Raw genomic sequence first — 22,621 nt, 5'->3', positions numbered from 1 at the left:
TTAACTGAATTTAATTCTTTATTGTCTGTTGGCTAAGTTTATATTGTGATTTTTTAATTAAAGTGTTTAATAATATACTTTAGCAGATGTGTCTGGCAACAATGTCATTTACATTCTGAAGCTCTTTCTTAAAATTTGGATTGCATTCTACAGTAAGTTACATAAATTATATCTAGGTGCTCAGAGTTATACATGAGTTAACTTATATTCATGATCTGTAAAAGCTGGTCAGCCACCACTGAGACTAATTTACTTTATGTTATGGGACAGTTATGTGTTTAATGCCAGGTTAACTCTCTAAATATTAGTCTTTTTTCCTAAGGTGTCTTTAAAAGTGTTGCAGCTTTATCATTTTACAAATGCATAAATCAATGGTCCAAAGTATTCTGTTTATGTATATTCATGACACTGAGGGGTCCTTAGCTGTCTTTGAGGGTAGTCTGAATTTTATTTGCAATACAAGGACAAGCTTTACTATCACTTTGTTTAAATTCTACTCCTAGTCCTTTTTCATAAATTTTCTTAAAAGTAAGTAGTTTTAGGTGACAGGGGAAGAAAGTAATCACCTAGCTGAACATGCGTCATTTTATGACAGTGGAAGCTCTTTGGCCTCTGTAAGCAGTTGCTATTCAGTGCAATTTGGCATTTTGTCATACGAAACAACTGTGGTATAATAGCCTTTTATTATTTGACTAAAATTTGAGCCTGATTTTTTTCAATGGTTTTATTTTTTAATTATTTATTTTTAATCCTCACAGGAGGATATGTTTATTGATTTTAGAGTGAGACAAAGGAGGGGGTGAGAGACAGAAACATCAATGTGAAAGAGAAACATTAATTGGTTGCCTCTTGTATGGGCCCCAACCAGGGATTGAACCCACAACCTAGATATGTGCCCTGACCAGGAATCGAACCTGCAACCTTTTGGTATACAGGATGATGCTCCAACCAATTGAGCCACCTGGCCAGGGCTAGGTGGCTCAGTTGGTTGGAGCCACCTAGAGGTGGCTTCATTTGAACTATTTGAACTTTATTTGAACTATTGTGTCCTTTTCAATTTACAAATAAGGAAAATAATTGGCCAGGAAGCATACCTTTTTAGACATTAAAACTATTTAATAATTTTAATAAAAACATTTTGATATAAAGTATACTTTCCTGTTTTTCTAAATAGAATACTGTATACAAAACATAGTAAGACTCTTTCATGTTGACTTAAGGTTGCCAAAATGGTCAATTATTTCACTATGCTTTAACACCACAAAGTCTTCAGGAATATATTCCAGTCTACAGTGAGAATATATGTATGCACACAGATAGGAATATACACATTCCAATGATGTATAAACCCCACACTACTGTGCTTTCTCACCCATTTATCATTTTTATTACTGTCAGTATGCCACTGATTCTAATCTTCTTCCTTATCTCATACATAATTGTGTAGTTAGTAGTTTCCAATTTCTCTCCTTTTTTTCAGTTTGGCAACGGTCCATTTTTTTTCCAAATCAAATCTTACATGAATTACAACATATAAAACAATTGAATGTGGATTTGTGTTGTAAAAGTGGAATAGGGGGTCTAGAGCCCTGCTGCTAAGCCTCCATACCTCATCTCCAGTGCTGAACACCAAGGCACCTCATGGAACCCCAGACCACCACCAGTGTTATATCCCTGATCAAACTCAAAAGTGACTTCCTCTCTTGACAGATAAAAATTTTTCAATGAAATGTCATTTTGTATCTTACATAGAAGACAACAATAACAAAAAGAATGCATGATCTCATTACCCCAAACCTCTTTTAGTATAAAAAACAAACAAAAGAAAAGAAGTAAACTGTCTAAATTATGAAAATTTAAACAATATAGCAAAGTTAAAAAAGGAAAAGCGATGCTTTCCTCAGTCTTGTGCATATCCCCCATCCTACCGAGACCCTTCTCCTCAAAGGCAAGACCTATTAAGTTGTAATTCCTTCCATAACGTATGTGTGTATGTCTTTGTGTGTATATATATATGTGTGAACAAAGCTTTTTAAATAAAACTTCACATATATGGAAGTTATCATACTACATACACTGTTATGTACTTTGTTTTTCATTTAATAATATATCATTAATCTTTGTAAAATTTAAGTTTTCATACCTACCTTTCACATAGTCATTACCTAAACTAACTACCAGATCAGCAGGTTACTGGAATAGCAGTGACTGTGCTTCTACTATCTGTGTCTCAGCACAAGGAAGCATTTTTCAAAAGAAGCATGATGGTAAATGCTCAGCCTTTCCTATAAACATCACTTATTCCACAATGTATCTATCTGCAGTGGAACAGTGTCCTCAAAATAATGTAAAAACTTCACTACTTCACTGTACTTCACTACAACAGAACTTAATTACAATAAATAATAGCATTTCTCTAAAAAAAAACTATATTAAGAGTTCTAATTTGGAACTGGAAATACTTCTTTAGAGGTAGACTGGCACAGTGGGAAAGGTATGGGTTTTAAACTCAAAAGACTTGAAACTTAATCCTGGTACAGTAACTACTAGTTTTATTACACTAAGTTATTTAATTAAGATTCAGTTTCTCATATATAAAAAGAAGATAATGGTATGTATTTTTATATGTGACATTTACTTTATCCCTCTGAATTCAAGTTCATCTTCTTTTTCCCTTAACTACCTGTGAGAATTACATAATATAATATGGTATAATATGGTATAATATAACAACAACAAAATACCCATGAGTTAATCTGCCTAAAAAAGAATAAATAAAACTTGCTAAATCCAACATTTCTACCGTGCACATGGAAGGTATCATACTATTTGCAACAAAACCATTTAAAAGCTTTAGACTTTGTTTCAATACTGTTTTACCTTGTCACAGTTATGATGAATTAAAATTTGTAAAAAAAATAGTGACAATAAGGCCAAAATTTTAAGGTGAGATAAATCAAAGTAACAATACTAAAATTCTTCAACAAAGCATTTCTCTGCACTGAGCCTTAATCTTTCCAGGACATTTCTCAAAGGATGACTTCTGCTACTTCCTCTTATCACTGTAAACTGTCCTTTCCACCTAGCTAGTGTATCCTTGTTTAAATCAGCAACCATATAATTACAGTGCCTCTATTCCTCTGATTTCAAAAGAGCATTTAAAAACAAATCTTAACCCAAACTATTCAATCCAGATTATTCAACTATAAAACTGTAAAAATACAGTTTGCTAAACATATACACAATGTTGCAGTATAATGAACCTACTTGGATTTTACTTTTAAATCATCAAAAATAGTTAATAGCGACTTTTCTTAATTTGAATTAAATTGCACTAGGGGTGGGGGAGAGCAAATGTTAATATGTTTTACCAAGAGAAAACTCCTACCTTAGGAGAAGCAGCGAGATCTCTTCCTGCAGAAACAGCCATGTTTTCAGTCACTCCTCCTGTCTTTGGTGAGGCCACTGGTGGGGCAGGGGCTCTTCTTTTCACTCTCTTTTCAGTTTCCAGTTCTTGATGCGGAGTTACCAAATTATTTGCAGGAGGAGTTGGTTTAGGTTCATAAAAAGGATTTGATCTAAATGAAAGAAAAATTATTGTTAAATGTCTTTAAAAATAGTATATCTAATTTAAAATATGTTCATTTATAAAACTTGAATATAAGGGGAAAACCATATCACTGATAACCTACAATTTGGAAACAATCACTGTTAAACTTGTGTTTTGTTGATCATCAACAATAAAATGTTTCCCTTTTAAAAAAATATTTTTTAACTTTTAAAATCCTTATACACAGACTTTTAGGAAAATGTTTTTAATAATAGTAAATCCTATATATTCTCCACACCCAAGGAAAAAGAAATTAAATATGGAAATACTGATTTGGTTTTTTTATACTTCCACACCAAACATTTTTTTCCTTGCATTTCATCCCTTCCTTTGTGTTAAATTCCCATCTCTTTAGGGAACATATTTAAGAAGTTCATTCAGTGAGGTTCTATTAGTAATTTCTCCCAAGACTTAAAAAATATCTTTACTTCAGCCTGAAATGATAAAAACTTAATGATAACTTAACTAGAGAATTCTACTGGCTATTTAAATCATCTTAACATTTTGCAGATATTAGGCCCCTGCCAGCCTATTAATGCTCTTTTGTAAGTCATGGTTTACCTAGGTTCCTGATAAGATCTTCTCTTTAGTTCTGGTTTTAAGCAAATTTACTATTATATGTCTAGGTATGAATTTTTTAAATTTTTTCCTATTTCAGATATTTTGTATTTTCTGACTCTGAAGATTCAGGTGTTCCATTACTTATGAAAACTTATCAGCCATTATTTCACAGCCTCTTCTTTATTTTCTCTATTCTCTTCTTTCAAAAATCTTATTAAACATACGTTGAACTCTCATATTTCTATAAATTTTTGTTGTTCCTTCTGTGCTACATTCTAGATAATTCCCTCATATCTATAACCCAGTTAACTTCTTCTCTCTTCATCTGTGTTTAATATAATAGGTTTTTAATTTCATTAAGCATATTTATTTGTATGGTTGTGTATATAATACCTCAGGTACAGGGATTTGAGTCATTATGTCTCTGATAAATTTATTATTTGAAGTTCTTACATATATAATCCTGGTATTTTTGTCTCCTCTTTCTCTTAGTAAACTCTTTCCTTGTGTGTTTTGTTATTCTAGATTGTGAATTCAGAGCTTAATCTAAGGAAATCCTTTGTAATCTGAGCTGGGAGTGCCTCTCTTCAGTGTTTTATGTATTGAAATTCTTGGATTTGCCAAGTAATTCAGGAGGCACTTTATATATTACTTTCTTGGCTTGGAGGTTCTCAGACAATCCTGTCAATACTTCAAATCCACATGAGGGTGGTCCTGCACTTATAACTTCTCAGGGAAGACTTTTCCTCCCACCTCTATCTAGAGTCTAGGCCCAGGCAGAAAATGTTCCTTGTTAATACCTCCCTTAATGAGTAGATGAACTTTTTTTTCTCATTAGTTACTCATAAACAACAAGCATTTGTTGTATAAGTTTCTTTCTTATTACACAATAATAAACTGTTATTCTGGTTCTTACTCTTTAGTTTGTTGAATTTTTTCAACACTAGTCAGTTCCCTAGAGTCTAATACCCTGTGTGCAAGGTAACAACAGAATTTGAGTTGACAAATCTAAGCACCAGGTTACCCAAATACAGTGATTAAACCAGGGGAATTCCACCTAAGTTATATAAGGCCTATATGAGTGATAGCCCCAAGTTTCAACTGTGCATACAATAGTACCTGACTCACAACCAAACCAATTATTTACATCTTGGCCTAAGGATTTATATCTATAGTCACATGAGACTCTAGTTACTAAGTATATCTAAATCAGAGATGGGAAATGCATCATATTTGTGATGTCACTCTCACTCTGTACTCATGGCAATGGTTAGAATTATATGACTCCTTCCCATTGAGCTGGAGCACAGTTTCAATCTCTCTCAACTTTGCACAGAGTAGCTGGTTTTAATTAAGTGGAGTTGGCATTTACATAGAAATCCATTCCCTTTTCTCCCTCTTCTTACATCTACTCATTCAAGAGAAAAAGAACAAGAGATATATAGATATATATTGGAAAATTGGCTTTTCTGACCAATATATTCTTGCCTACTTGACCAAGATATGCTTGAAGTAATGATACCTCATGATCACCACCTAGTGAAGAACCAGGGGAAGTCAAAGCAAGGGACAACGTTAAAATAACAAGGTGTTCAGAAAAAGCTGAACATTCTCTCTGAAAATAGGTAAAAATTGTCACAACCAGTCTAGAATAGATGGCTTGCCAATAACACTACTAGCATTTAAAAAGTGCTTACACTGTGCTAGGGACTGTTTTTAAGTGTTTTACATGTGTTAACTTATTTAATCCTCAAAAGAATCTTATTTGTCCTATTCATTTTATTGATACCCTAATAGAGCTGTTTTTCAAACTCTAAAAGTTGTTCAAAGGGAGGTAATACACAGAAATGGGATAAAAACAATAATTTCCTTTAAACTCCAAAACTTCAGAAAAAAAATCTCCCACCTCCCCCCAAACTTACTACTTGCTAACTGATGTTAAAGGTTTCAGGACCCAAACAGACCCAATTCAATCTAACAGAATTAATTCTGTTATGTGAATTAATGAAGTGATGCTTTTAAAAATTATTTTTGATTATATCTCTTAACAACAAATTTCCATTGTAGTTTATAAGATGGTAGCTGCTCCAAAAATTATCATTATTAATTTGTTATGTAAATATGGCTAGTTTTAAGAAAAATTCAAAAGTGTTAGAAGATAGATTTTTTTGCTACAAAAAAATCTGTGCTTAGAAAAAAATTAAAAGAATTCCTTAAAACAGGCATGTTGAAAACCATCCTGCCTGGTTTCAGAAGCTGTAACCCCCTACAGCTGAGGCTGAGTAAAAAGACCTTGGGACCATAAGCCACAAAGGAGACAAAGTTTACCCTCTTGGCAGAGGTGCAGCCTTTGCCCCCTTTACTTCACCTTGCTTATCCCAGGGAAGATGACTGGTTAGCCAATGACAGGTAAGATTTCTCAAAGGAGGGATGACCTAAGACAGGCACAGCTCAAAGGGGCCATCAGGGAAGGACTTAGGGGTCTACAGAAAAGGTGTTATGGACCCTCACCCCTTAGCTTTGAGGCCTGAGTCCTCATTCTATCTGTAAAAAGTCTCTTAATGTCTTTGTTGCTTTACTTCCCCCACCTGATTTTAAGCTTGAAACAATGCCAGAGGTGGTTGTGGCCCTGTGCGGGAATGGGTGGTTTCCAGGGACAATCAGGCCTAAGAAAGAATACATAAAATCCTGTGAAACCTGCTTTGCTAAGAATGCCCTCAATTTAAATAATAAGGGACCAAGCATAAAATGAGTTTGTTTCCCAAAGTTTTATGGCCCTTTAGCTATCTGACCCTGACTCAGAATAAGGCCTCATAGTTCTTTGAATGTTATCTACTATTTGATCATTACTTCCTGACAGTAATTGATGAGCTTTATGTCCTGTATTCTTATGCAAATTAAACCCAATAAAAGCCCACTGAGGAACAGGCTCACAGCCCTTTTCTGAGAGATTTGCCACCTTTCCTCCCCCAGCAGATCATGTCTTGGTAGACTTTTTCTCATCTGTGGTGGCCTGGGAATGAGTGGGGGATGATAGCACGTCTCTGTGGGGGGAGCCCCCCCACACAGGCAATTCTAACTGAATTTACCATACCCAGTTGTATGCAACTTTCTAAAACATCTAGTATATATACAAAGGTATCTAAATATTGTCCTTTTTATTCATGTCTCTTTGCCTGCTTCTAACCATTTAGGTGTCCCTCTAACTACTTGAATATTGGTATTCTTTATATAGAGAAGGTAAATGTCAAGTAGAAAAGAAGCTCAGATCAATTTCCAAAGTTGATTCCTCATAAGGCTCTACTACTAGAAATATAATCAAAATGGACATTTTCTTGAAACAATTAGAGCTATGTTTCTCAATTTGTTTTAACTTGACAAATGTAGTGACAAAATTTGGAAGCAGAGGAGGCTGCTGGAAAATGGAGTTACCAGGGACTCTAGCTACCCTGGAACATGCAGGACTACCAGGAGAGCTAAGGGAATCATCATCTCTACACACTTATAATCCACCTATTAAAGAAGTGTTCTAGGCATTACTGATTAGGTACTAAATCAGAATAAGGTCAAGAAGCTTTTATTTCTAAGGGCTTTGAATGATCCTCCTTGTATATCAGATTCCTGACTTAAACTGAATTTCCTACACTTGAAGAATACATAGGATATGTTTCAATTTATACGAAGTGCCAGAATAGTCAAATCTACATGGAAAGAAAGAACATTAGTGGTTTTCAGGAGATGAGGGAAGGGAGAATTGGGAATAACTACTAATAGATATGGAATTTTGGGGGCTAATGAAAATGTCTGAAATTAGATAGTTGTGATTGTTGCACAACACAGTGAATAAACTAAAAATCAGTGAAATATATATACTTTAAAATGTGAAATTTTATGTTAGGTGACATATATCTCAATAAAAACTGTTATAAAAAAATGAATTAGTAATATATATTTGACTGTGAAACTTCTTCCTTCTCTATAATAGCAAGTTATATAACTGCTGATTAATACTTTGAATATATTTAAATAATACTTTTAGTAAGAAAAAATTATCTAAGAAATTAACATAATTTCACACTGTTCATTACATAGGCTTTAAATAATTTATTGCAAGGCTTCCTACATCACTCTAAATAAAAAAATATTTTTATCCTCATACTGTATACTTAATAGATTAATTATATCATTAACTTGTGAATTCATGTTAGATTAAGTGGGAAATTGGACAGAATTTTAAACAAAATTATTGTTTAAAAAATAATTTACCCAGAAAAACAATTATAGAAAGAAACATTACAAATTGATTAGAATAGGATTAATAAACACACTGAAAAAGTAAAATATGAAGCAAGGGTATAGAAAATTCAGTCTTTTCCTCATACCTTGAAAATTTCTATTGTTTGGAAAATAATACAAATTTATTAAAATGAGCTATGCATAGCATCTCTAAAAACTCAATGACAATTTTCCTTGAGAAACTGACACATAATACTAGAAATGATTCATGCTGGACCTCAAAAGTCACTTCATAAATGTTTTGAGAATGATGTCATTGCTTTATCAGTTTCATTTTTGCTAAATTAAATGGAATGGCTGAACTAACCCCCAAACATGAGAACACTGAGAAATCCATGTGGTTGCTATGTGTAAAGGATTTGTGCTAAAAACACCACAGGGTATATACTTTCTCTTGGTGCTGATGGGTATGCTGAGGTTCTGAAAATTATTTTATACATTAAAGGACTCAGTACTCTTTATTTGTGACAGTTTTCTGTCAGATGGTACAGGAAGAGTTTGCTATGGAAAGATGAGTCATATAGGCTTTTCACTTGATTTAGAAGGTCATATATAAGTTTATTACTATAGTTAACAAATTTTGGAATATTTCTACTACTAAAGTTGTACTTACAAACTTTTTTTTTGGGGGGGGGGAGATGAGAAATACCAAATAAGGCATTAATACAAACTGAATTTCTCCTGGATTGTAATGAGCAATCTTTAGAATTTGTGTGTATATTCCTACAAAAAAAAAGCTAGCATGTTTTTCACCTCTTTCTGGTAACCTAACTGAACCACTTAGAATGTTCTTTATTCATAAAAACTAATATCAGAATGACTGGGAGTTTCGTTTTGACCATTCTTCTTTCATGTGGAAAAAAGAATGGTTAAAACGAAACTCCCAATCATTCTGATATTAGTTTTTATTAAGGCATTTTAAAGTTTAAGCAAACATTAGATGCCTCTTTAACTTGTTAATAGGAGAGAGCTGGGTGTGTGTGTGTTGTGTAATACCCAGGCATCTTGAAATGACTGAATGTTTGTACTTAAAGTTTGCATTGATATTTAAATGCTTTAGGTGTGTGGCTATTACTCAGCACCTACACCACCCATAAGAAATTTTATTTTGATCACACATTAAGCTATTTCAAAGAAATCAAACGTAATGACTTTAGAGCAAGAGTTGAGCCAACTTTTTCAACCAATGTATAGTTATTAATTAGTACTGAAATCTCAACCTGGTTTTGGAATTAGATTCTCATGATGCAATTCTACATACTTATAGGAGGTTGGTAGTTTTTTAGGTTTATTGAAACATAGCCGTGCCCACAGAAGCGTGTAGCACATGTGAGATTAGCAACCTGTTGTAAAATGGGAAAAAGTTCAGAGATGCAATTCCAGGGCAAGAGAAAACAAATCAACGACCTTATTCTTTCAGATTATGAGACTGACACACTATCTACTGTGCTAACAAGGCACCTTCATTCTTTCAAACAAATCTTTTAAATAACTGAGTTTGGTTATTATAATTCCCTTAAATCATCTCTTTTCTAAGTCAAACAGTACCTATACCCTCAGTAATTGTTCCTTTGATGTGGTTCTGGACATTTTACTTCTATACATGTTATAAAACACAGAATATATTAGTATTTAAACTTTACAATCAATTACATTTTAAAGAGATTTTAAAACATAAGTATTTTATATATAGAACCTTATTTGCCATTCTTGTGCTCTTCATTCCTCTTAGATTTATCCATCTAGGTACATGTACCAATAGTTCGTTTCTTCCTTACAAGTAAATAGAAACATATACCTTGCTCACAGATAGGAAGAATTAACATCATTAAAATGGCCATACTATACAAAGGAGTTTATAGATTCAATTCAATCCTTATCGAAATACCAACAGCATTTTTCACAGAACTAGAAAAAAATAATCCCCCAAATTTATATGGAACCACAAAAGACCCTGAATAGCCACAACAATTTTGAGAAAGAAAAACAAAGTTACAGGTGTCATGCTATATAAAACTATGATACTACAATGTTATAGTAACAAACTGAATGGTACTGACATTAAAAAAATCATATAGATCAATGGAACAGAATTAGAGAGCCACTGGAAATACAGCCATTCCCTTATGTTCAACTAATCTATGTATGACAAAAGAGAAAAGAATATACAATTGGGTAAAGACAGTCTGTTCAGTAAATGGTGTTAGGAAAACCAGACAAATACAGGCTAAAAAATGAAACTAGACCACCTTCTTACACCACATGCAAGAATAAACTCACGTAAATTAAAGATTTAAATGTAAGATTCAAAACCATAAAACTCCTAGAAGAAAACAATATGCAGTACGCTCTCTGACATTTCCCTTCATAGTATTTTTTCTAATCTATATCTTTGGGGAAAAACAAAACAAAACAGAACAAAACACAAATGGGACTACACCAAACTAATAAGTTTTTGCACAGCAAAGGAAAACATCAATAAAACCAAAAGGAAACCTACTGAATGAAAACAGTTATTCATCAATGACACATCCAGTAAAAAGTTACTATACAAAACACAGAACTCATATAACTCAACACCAAAAACGCAAACAATCTAATTAAAAAATGGGCAGAAGACCTGAATAGACACTTCTCCAAAGAGGACATACAGATGGATAGTAGACATATGAAAAGATGATCAACAGCACTAATAATTAAAGAAATGCAAACTAAGCCACAATGAAATACCACCTCACACCTGTCATGCTTCAGATTTTCCTAAATTCTTTCAAACAAGCAATGTATGGCCTCGGGGAACCCTGTACCTCTAGTTAAGGGACCCCAGGCCTGGTACTAGCTGCAGCTGTTCCTGGCTCACAACACAGCCTGGACTTACGTGGGCACCTCCAAGCCCTGCACAAGTTGTACCCATCTGCAGATTGCTTTGTACCCTATGCTGGGGAGTCCCTGAGAGAACAGAGGTGGTGGCTAACCTTGGATATACCAAAAGTAATCAAAGCTCAACTACAACAGGAGGATGTACACAGCTCATACAGTGGTACAACTCAAGTATCAAGCATAGGTGAAAGAGAAAGCTGTGCTACAGGACTGTACAGGTCACCTACTACATTAGGCCATACTATCAAGATAGGGAATCATAGCAGCTCTCACTAATACATAGAAACAAACACAGGGAGGTTGCCAAAATGAAGAGACAAAGAAATATGGCCCAAATAAAAGAACAGAAAAAGACATCAACAAAAGAGACAAGCAATCTAGTAGGCTCAGAGTTCAAAACACTGCTTGTAAGAACGCTCAAGGAACTTAGTGAGGACCTCAACAGCATAAAAAAGATCCAGTCACAATAACTGAAATAAAGAACAATATACAGGGAGTAACCAGTAGAGTGGATGAAGCCAAGAATCAATCAGAGATTTGGAATATAAGAAAGCAAAAAATACCAATCAGAACAGCAAGAAGAAATAAGAATTTCCCCCAATGAAGAGTGTTAAGGAGACCCTGGGATAACTTCAAATGGACCAATATTTGTATCATGGGGGGTTGGGGGGCGGTGCCAGGAGAAGAGAGCAAGAAATTGAAAACCCATTTGAAAAAATAATGAAAGAAAACTTCCCTAATTTGTTGAAGGAAACAGACACACAAGTCGAGGAACACAGAGAGTCCCAAACAAGTAGGACCCAAAGAGGAACACACCAAGACACATCACAATTAAAATGTCAAAGGTTAAAAATAGAGAAACTTACACTCAGCAAGAGAAAGGCAGAGGGTTACCATAAAGGAGTCTCCATAAAACTATCAACTGAGTTCTCAAAAGAAACTTTCCAAGCAAGAATTATTCAAAGTGATGAAAAGCAATGAACTACAAACAAGATTACTCTACCCATCCAAGCTATCATTTAGAATTGAAGGACAGACAAAGAGTTTCCCAGGCAAAAAAGGCAAAGGAGTCCATCACCACCAAAACAGTATTATATGAAAGGATAAAGGGTCTTCTTTAAGAAGATCAAAAATATGAACAATAAAATGGAAATAAATGCATAACCATAAACAATTGAATCTAAAAAACAAAATAAACAAATAAGCAGAACAGAAACAGAATCACAGATACAGAGAATGTTTTGAAGGTTGCCAGATGGAAGGAGGAGATGGATGAAAAAGGTGAAGAGATTAAGTAGATATTGATTGTTACAGGATAGTCACAAGGGTATAAAGTACAGCATAGGGAATCTAGTAGCCAAAGAACATATATGCATGACCCACAGACATGTATAACAGTATGGGGATTGCATACTGAGGGAATGTGGGCAGTGGAGGTGGGAAAAGGGGGGAAAATTGGGACAAGCAATAAAATATAGTATAAAATATAAAATTCCAAAAAAATCATGTTTCTTCTTTATTATTGAGTAGTATTCCACTGCATGGATATACCACTTTTGTTTATCTATTTGCCCAGTGATGGACATCTGAGTTATTCCCATATTTTGCTATTATGATAAACACATATTAATATATTAATATATCAATATATAAATTTTTGTGGACATATGCTTTCATTTCTTTTTTAATAGCTAGTTTCCTTTTTTTCAAAAGATTTTCTTTATTTACATTATAGAGAGAGGGAAAAGGAAGGAGAAAGAGAGGATGAAAAACACATACATCAGTTGCATCTCACATGCCCCCCAACTGGGGACCCGGCCTGCAACCCAGCATGTGCCCTAACTGGGAATTCAGTTTGGTGACAGTGCCCAAACATCTGAGCCAAACCAGTCAGGGCTGCTTTCATTACTTGAGTAAACAGTACCTACAAATGAAATGGCTGAGTCAAATGATAGGTATGTTTAACTTTTTAAAAAAGATTTTATTTATTTTTAGAGACAGGGGAAGGGAAGGAAAAAAAGAGGGAAAGAAACATCAATGTGTGGTGGCCTCTGGCGCACCCTTCACTGGGAACCTGGCCTGCAAGCCAGGAGTGTGCCCTGACTGGGAATCAAACTGGCACCCCCTGGGTTTGCAGGCTGGCACTCCATCTACTGAGCCACACCAGCCAGGACTAACTTTTAAAGAAATTGCCAAAATTGTTATCTAAAATGGTTGTATCACACTGATGTCTCCTTTGACAGGTAACTGGATAAAGAAAATGTGGTACATACATACAATGAAATGAACACTACTCAGCCATAAAAGATGTAACAACATAAATGGATCTTGAGAATATGATACTAGCAAAATACATCAAACAGAAAAAGTTAAGAACCATATGATTTCATACATATGTTGGATTTAAAATTGAAAGCAACAAATGAATAAACAAGACAAACAAAAACTCAGACAACAGTATGGTGGTTACTAGAGGGGAAGGGGGAAGAGGGATGAGGAGTGACAGTAAAGCGTAAAAGGGGTCAAATATATGGTGATGGAAGATTTGACTGGGTGGCAGACATGCAATGCAAAATACAGATTATATATACAGAATTGTAAACTTGAAATCTATACAATTTATTAACCAATGTAACCCTAATAAATTTAATTAAAAAATAAAATTAAATGGTTCTATCATTTAGAACTCTGAGAGTTCTATGAGTGTTCCGGTGGCTCCACATTCCTGACAGTATTTGCGATAGCCAGTCTTTTAAATTTCCATAATCCAAGTGGGTGTGTAGTGGTATCTGATTTGGTTTTAATATACATTTACTTGAAAACCAAGATGTTGAGCATCTTTTTGAGTGCACATGGGCCATTCTCTTATTTTTTGTGAAATTTCAGTTCAATTTTTTCCCCTCTCTAAAAAAAGTTAGTCTTATTATTGGCCTAAAAATACTCCTTTAAAAAATAATGTATTTATTTTTAGAGAGAGGGAGAAAGAGAGGGTGAGAAACATCGATGTGAGAGACATTGATGGGTTGCTTCTCACACACACTGCAACTGGATACTGAATCCACCACCTCGGCATTTACCCTGACCTGGAATCAAACCAGCAATTTTTCACTTAGAGGGACAATACCCATAGCTGAGCCACACCAAGAGAGCAAAAATTCTTTACATATTATTGATAAAAGTCTTTTGTCAGCTATGTGTTTTACAAAGAATTTTGCCAAACTATGACGTGCCTTTAAGTTTTTAATTTTGATAGTGTCTAAATGAATGATTGTTTTCTCTGATTTTTTTGTGCTTTTTGCATTCTTTAAAAATTTTTTTCCCTAACCCTGGGTTACTAAGATTTTCTCCCATGCTTTCTTCTAAAAGTTTCAATGTTTCAGCTCTTACTTTCAGGTATATAATCTCTTTTTAGCTATATTTTGCATATGATGTGAGACAATGTTGTAGTTTTTTTTGTCCGGGGGTTGGTTTGGGAGAGAGAATATGGAAACCTACTTGTTCTGGCCCATTTATTGTAAACATTATCCTTTCCTAACCAACTTCTCTTGCTAGCTGTGTCAAAAATCAATTGGTAATATATGTGTGGATTTATTTCTAGACTTTCACATTCTCTTTCTTTAACCTGTATATCTACCTTTAAGACAATACCTTGGTTAATGAGTCTTGAAATATAAATCCTCTAATTTTGTTCTTTTGCAAACTTGTACTGACTGTTCTAGGAAACTTGCATTTCCATACATATTTTAGATTTAGCTTATCAGTTATTACAAAAAAGTATGTCAAAATTTTGATTGGGATAGCACTGAATGTATAGATCAACTTAAATCTATGGCCATAGATTTCTGTCCATTAGATTTCTCTAATTGCTCTCAGCAATGTTTTGTTGCTTTCAGCATATAGTTATTGTACATCAACTTCAAATTTATCCCTGAGAGCTTTTTAATGCTTTCATATATGGTATTTTAAATTTTTCCATTCCTGATTTTCCATAAAAATGTAATAAAATGTATATATTGATAGATGTATCTTGTAATCATATTGCCAAATGTACCTATTAGTTCTGGTAAACTTTTCGACGATTCCTTATGATTTTCTACATAAATAATTATGCCATTCTGTAAAAAACAGTGTATCTTCAACTATCATGTTTAAGAAGCTTAAAACAGCACTCTAATTTCCTACTCTCAGCCTTTATACTCAATTGTTATAACTGTCACTTTTTTGTTATTATTTTTTAACCCTCACCTGAGGATATGTTTATTAATTTGAGAGAGAAAGAGATTGAAACATCAATGTGTGAAACATCAATCAGTTGCCTCCAGTATGTACCACAAGCAGGAATCGAACCCACAACCTTTTGGTGTACCAGATGACATTTCAACCAACTAAGCCACCTAACCAAGGCTTAAATTGGTTAGGTCAATAACCAATTTATTGGTCAATAAATTGTCAATTTTTAAGATTTCATTTTCTATACAGATTATAAAACAGAATATATTACTATTTGAACTTTAAAATCAATTATATTTTAAATAAGACAAGTGTTTTTATATATAGTAACATATTTGCTATTTCTTGTGCTCTTCATTCCTTTGTTTAGATACAAATCTCCAAGGAGTGTCATTTGCCTCCTGAATGAAGAGCTTCTTTTACATTTTTGCAAAGCAAGTCTGATGGTGATAGATTACCTCAGCTTTTAGGTATCTGAAAATATCCTTTTGTATGTGGGATTGATAGAAATTTGTGTTCATAGGTTTTTTGTAACTCCATCACGGCCCTAAGTAGTTTTGCTTGTTGCTTTTTCCTACACTCAGGGCCACAGCCTGCATTCACACAGGTAGTACACCATGTAACCTCAGAACACAATGTAAATACACCTTTCTCTTATCCCCACCTGAGATTTGGTAAAATGGCAGCCGTGATCACACTATTTATTTTGAGCTTGTGGTCAATAAGCCTCTCATCTGGTGAGAATAATAACATAAATGGCAATTCCAAATTTATAAATGTAGATCATTGTTTGGCATTTGAACATATCTTCTCATCAAATCAGTATCATAAATGATTATTTGGTTCCCATAATAGACCCTTAACATATTTAAGTATAATGCATACAGTAATCTATTAAAAATACCCAAGTGCCATTTGTAACATAGTTCCTATGGGAAGACACTTTAGAAATTATAATCAGAGATCCCGGGAACATATTTCATCAGAAGTCAGGGAGAGTAAGAGTCAAGATTATAAAAATTCTGATGAGGATGAGACAGACACTAACTTGTAAACTGTACATTAACATTACAACAGACCTCATTTTACCATCAAAAGTTATATTACAGAAGGATCCCTGTAGTTAATGTATAGACTGACCTATGATCATAGCAACATGAAATATACTTACTCATCCAACTCCTCTTCTTCAGTTTTAGAACTATCAGCATAGAGATACTTGCTCATGTCTACAGGTCTTATATTTTTTCTCTTCGTAGACTGGAGAGGAGAATCCTTTATAGTTACAAAGGTTTCTGGCTCATCGAATGGGTTTAAATACTGTGGAGTTTGTGCCTCTCTGAAGGGATTACAGCTGTTGTTATAAAAAGATTCTTCTGGTTTTTTAGGTGAAACTGTTTCCGTGGTTGGTTCTATAAAACAATAGCAACAGATGAATTAAATTCAACTGATTTTATATGAAATTTTCTTGTATTTTTAGTGTTTTCAAAAATATATTGAATTAATAAACTCTATGGAGCTGAAACAGTCAAAGCACTAGCACATTTCAGAAGGGCTAAATTCATAAAATGTAATATCTAAGACCTTTGTCTACTTTTCCAGGAATGATGCTCCCCAAAATGGCATCTCTGGAATGCCTCTGGAGTTCCTAATAATATTAGCATTATGATATGACAATGTTAACCTCCTTTTAGGTATAACATTCTATTTTTTTTTTAATTTTATTTAGTTATTTTTCAAGTACAGTTTTTTGTCTATTTTTCCCATCCCAGCCTCCCCCGCCCCTTGCTCCCCACCTCCCTCCCATTTCCACCCCCCCTTAGTTCTCGTCCCTGCGTCCTTCCTATTTGTTCCTCCAAATCCCTCCCCCTTTTTCCCCTTAACTTCCCTTCCTTCTCCCCTCTGGTCACTGTCCCCTTGTTCTCTATTTCAGTGTCTTTGGTTTTTGTTTTTTTTTTTCCTGCTTGCTTGTTTGTTTTGTTGTTTAGCTTCCTGTTAAAGCTGAGATCATATGGTATTTGTCTTTCAGCACCTGGCCTATTTCACTCAGCATAATGCTTTCCAGTTCCATCCATGTTGTTGCAAAGGGTAGTAGCTCCTTCTTTCTCTCTGCAGCATAGAATTCCATTGTGTATATGTACCACAATTTTTGTATCCATTCATTTACTGATGGGCACCTAGGTTGCTTCCAACTCTTGGCTATTGTAAATTGTGCTGCTATAAACATTGTGGTGCATAGGTTCTTTGAAATTGATGTTTTAGGATTCTTAGGATATAATCCCAGCAGTGGAATTGCTGGGTCAAAAGGCAGGTCGATTTTTATTTTTCTGAGAAAAATCCATACTGTTTTCCATAATGGTTGTACCAGTCTGCACTCCCACCAACAGTGAACTAAGGACCCCTTTTCCCCACAACCCCTCCAACATTTGTTGTTTGTTGCTTTGTTTATGATAGCCATCCTGACTGGTGTAAAGTGGTATCTCATTGTGGTTTTAATTTGCATCTCTCTGATAGCTAATGATATTGAGCATCTCTTCAAACATTCTATTATTGTCTATTTTATTTCAATATACTAGCTTGCCATCTCAAACTGATACATAACATATTTATGCTTTTAAAAGAACATAAAATGAATTAAATTTTCAAATGGTCTTTGATTAGTTATACAAGCAAAAACCACTTAGGGATATAAAAGTCATTTTGGACAGTCTCAAAAATATACCCACATATCACTCAATTTGTTTTTGCAAAGTCTTCAAAGAACAGGTTTTTGTATTCTACAAAACCTTAAATCTTTAGAGCTTTTAAAGAGATGTTTGATTTTTTTTAAATATAACTTGGATCCAATCAACATTCTACTAATACAAAAGAGTAATATAATTTTCAGGTTGAAAGCACTATATTAAACTCATGCCAATAAGCTGACGGACAGGTTTTACCAAATTCTTCTAAATTTTATGATTATGAATTTGGATTGGAAAACAAAGGTACTCTTAAAAATAAACCTGATTCACAACACAAAAGCACTACAACTGTGTCATGTCCTCCAACTTGTGTGAAATACTTAATACCAGCCTCTTCTTTTTCTTTTATGTTTATTAACATTTTAAAACAAAACCAGCACTTAATAAAACTGTCCAAAATCTAATCATGGATTTTGCTGATAAAAATATTTTCCACAACTGAAGAAAGCCAATAATCATAGGATAGTTTAAAAATAATTTTAATTATGCCATGAAACTCTAACAAAACATAGTCCAGAAGAGGGAGGAAGAAAATATGTTACTGAAATTCTCAGCAAAAACAACTGTTTCGTAAGTGACATTTTAAATAATCTAATCTATTATAAAAATCTCATAACTGATACATATTTATGACTTTTACATTTTAAAGTCAATCTACTTTTACCTATACTTTTAGACATTAGCCCAGAATACTTACTTGGCTTTATATTGGAGAAGAAAAACATAAAAACTCTGAATTAAAACTCCATACACCATGGGGAAGCAATTATAAAGTGTGAAAGAAAATTCATAAAACCATAATAAATCAATACTAAAATGAATTTAAATACAATTTATACTACAGAAGAGACTCAGTAACTGTGTACCTTTGGAAAGACCAGGTTAGTATTTAAACTTAACAACACTAGAATCTTTGTAATAATGTAAATGAAGCATTTTTTTTCTCAGTAAGGGAAGAGAGACAGCAAAGTCTGTGCCTACAGTATTTTTTATTAACAAATATCCGGTGTCAAACACTTAAGAAACTAACAAAATTGGTCAATAGAAATAAAATTATAATTTTCACTATCATAAAAGAATTGAAAAAATTGATCCAAGCAAATTCATCAGTTACAAAACCAAAAGTAAGAAAATATGCAAGCTACAGAGTAAGATTTGAGAATGAAAGAACTGACAACAAAGAGAATTTAAGATAAGATTACTTCAGACTTCCGGCCAAGACAGAAGCGTAGATGGAAACGCTGTGCCTCCTTGAACAACCAAGTTTAAAGAAAACAAAGTTTTAGTAACAAAAATGCAACCAAAACACAGAAAATTGAACTGTATGGAAGTCCGACAACAACGAACCATTCAGCCAGACTGGTGAGAGGGGCGGAGTCAGTGGCTGGCAGAGCAGGGTCCTGCAGGAAAAGGTGGCTGGTAGACCCAGGTGCACAGGCAGCAGTTGGCAGATTCCAGGTGTGGGGTGGCAACAGCAGACCCAGTAAGTGCGCAGGGCGGCTGGCTGACCGCGGTCACACATTTGCGTGCAGATAAACCAGGCAGAGGAGTGAGCAGTGAGACAGACAGTGCAAACCAGGGCCCCATCGCCAGGAAATAAAGCCTAAAAGCACCAATTGGAAAAACTTTGGGGGTTGAGGTGCTGGGAAAAGCTCCCCGGCTCACAGAGAGACCCACAGGGTCCTGGAGGGTACACAAGCCCACACACCCGGGAACCAGCACCAGAAGGGCCCAATTTACTTGCGGGAAGCAGCATAGGGGTCCAAAATCCAAGAATGAGCAGAACAAGCGCCATTTGTCCCTCTCTGACACTGCCCCCAGTCACAACTCAGCAACTGGGTTGACCTGCCCAAGAAAACACCTAAGCTTTCTCCCCTCACACATAACAGGCATGAAGAGACCAAAACATTATGGCTCAAGCAGAAGAACAACTCAAAGCCCCAGAGCCAATACTTCTAAGCAACCAAGAGGTAGCCAACCTATCAGATGTGCAGTTCAGAACACTGGTGATGAGGATGCTAACAGAACTGGATGATTTTAGTTGCAAATTAGACGAAAAAATGAAGGCTACACTAAGTGAAATGAAGGAAAATTCACAGGGAACCAATAGTGATGGGAAGGAAAATGGGACTCAAATCAATGGAGTGAACCAGAAGGAGGAAAAAAATGACCAAACAGAAAAGGATGAAGAAACAAGAATTCAAAAAAATGAGGAACCTACAGGTTCCTACAGGACCTAGGAACCTACAGGACATCTTTAAACGTTCCAACATCTGAATTATAGGGGTACCAGAAGGGGAAGAGGAACAGCCATGAGTGGAAAACTTATTGGAACAAATAATAAAGGAGAACTTCCCCAATCTGGCAAAGGCAATAGACTTCCAGGAAGTCCAGGAAGCTCAGAGAGTCCCAAAGAAGTTGGACCCAAGAAGGAATACACCAAGGCACATCATAATTACATTAGCTAAGATTAAAATGAAGGAGAGAATCCTAGAAGCAGCAAGAGCTAAGGGGACAGTCACCTACAAAGGAGTTCCCATCAGACTGTCAGCTGGTCTCTCAAAAGAGACCTTACAGGCAAGAAGGGGCTGGAAAGAAGTATTCCAAGTCATGAAATCCAAAGACCTACATCCAAGATTGATCTATACAGCAAAGCTTTCATTTGGAATGGAAGGGCAGATAAAATGCTTCTCAGATAAGGTCAAATTCAAGGAATTCATCATCACCAAGCTCTTATTATATGAAATGTGAAAGGGACTTAGAAAAAGAAGGTAAAAAATAGGAACAGTGAAAGGACAGCAAACTCACAGTTATTAACAACCACACCTAAAACAAAAGCAAACTAAGAGGACAGCTAGATCAGGAGCAGAACCATAGAAATGGAGATCACATGGACAGTTGGCAACAAGGGAGTGGGAGGAGAAGGGGGGAGAAGGTACAGAGAATAAATAGATGGTATGTAGAAAATAGACAGGAGGGAGGGGAAGAATAGTATGGGAAATATAGAATCTAAAGAACTTATGACACATGGACATAAACTAAAGGGGGAGAATGGTGGGGGAGGGGTAGTGCAGGGTGGAGGGGAATGAAGGGGGCAAAATGGGCCAACTGTAATGGCATAAACAGTAAAATATATTTTAAAAAAGAAAAAAGATAAGATTACTTCATATAAAAGCTAACAAATACACTTAGTAACTTTCTAAAAGAGTCACTGAACCACAGAATATCATGAATATAACAGAACTAAAGCTGTAAAGGCAATCATCATCATCATGCAACACAGTTGCAACACATTTTTATCTTCCCCAAATACTTTTGATACTGAAGATGCAAGTTTTTAATCAATAAAAATAAATTTATTCCAGAAAAATAAGTATTCTAATAGAAAAAATATTACAAAAAGTCTAAGAGATGTAAATTTTAAAAGAATACTTGTCAATTTTTTCTAGGCTCTATATAAGCATGAGTAAAGATTCTGAGTCAGGTTGGCTAACCTCTCCTATATAGAAATACAATATCACATGACATATTTGCTACTCCTTTCTATTCCTCAGAAGAAACCCACTATATTTAGAAAAATTACTTCTTTGATTTTGAAATGGGAACTCAAATACTAATGTGTCAAAATATCTTGGCAATATTTTTAAAGCAATATATTCAGATGGTATACACAATCAAGGAGAAGCTATATTGTAAAAAAGGCACTTAATTAGAAATCTTAGCTACAACTCCACCCCCACTGACCTAAATTTCTTGATCTATAACTCTACCTCCATTTACCTAAATTTCTTGTTCAAATCACTGAATTCCTCCGGGCCTCAGCTTCCTAATCTATGAAAATAGACAGCTGTACTAGATTACCTCTAAGACTTATTGTAAGTGTTAAGATTTAAAATACATTCATAACTTAATTAGCTCACAAAATAAAATCTCCTAACTTAAACTTACTAATCTATAATCTGATAAGAAGGGAGAAAGTAAAAGTAGAAAAAGAAAAGTGGATTCTAAAATAATGCTGATCCAATAGAGAGAATCCTGAAGTTATAACCTCATTTTCACCATCACAGGTGACAGCAAAACTCTTTAAAGTAACAAAGATTTCATAAGTACTCTAAAAGATGTAAACAGTGGTTAATCATTCTTGCATTTAATTTGACCAAAAAACAGTTTAATTACACATAAGTCTCATTTCTTCAACCACTCTTATCTAGGCTTTAAGAGATCAAAACTACTTGATAACAAAAATGACCCAGGGGAAAAAAATTAGCTGGGTTTATTACTTCCAATTCTGTTGTATATA

The 22,621-nt window shown here is 34.6% G+C and overlaps 1 protein-coding gene across 10 annotated transcripts in view; it reads right to left on the bottom strand.

Annotated features, from left to right (window-relative positions):
- EHBP1 (EH domain binding protein 1) overlaps positions 1-22,621 on the bottom strand; it is a 375,639-nt gene that overhangs the window by 185,823 nt on the left and 167,195 nt on the right. For all 10 annotated transcript variants that reach the window (XM_053667020.1, XM_053667021.1, XM_053667023.1 and 7 more), the window contains 2 exons: positions 16,749-16,989; positions 3,389-3,578 (listed from right to left, as the gene is read on the bottom strand). In XM_053667020.1, coding sequence (XP_053522995.1) covers positions 3,389-3,578; positions 16,749-16,989 — 431 coding nt within the window. The remainder of the gene's footprint in view (positions 1-3,388; positions 3,579-16,748; positions 16,990-22,621) is intronic.

The sequence above is a fragment of the Artibeus jamaicensis genome, unplaced genomic scaffold (genome assembly GCF_021234435.1).
Source record: "Artibeus jamaicensis isolate MK-2021 breed Jamaican fruit bat unplaced genomic scaffold, CSHL_Jam_final contig_465, whole genome shotgun sequence".
NCBI classification, from domain to species: Eukaryota; Metazoa; Chordata; class Mammalia; order Chiroptera; family Phyllostomidae; genus Artibeus; species Artibeus jamaicensis.
The sequence above is the reverse complement of the archived record's forward strand: the minus strand, read 5'-3'. Positions and strand labels throughout refer to the sequence as shown.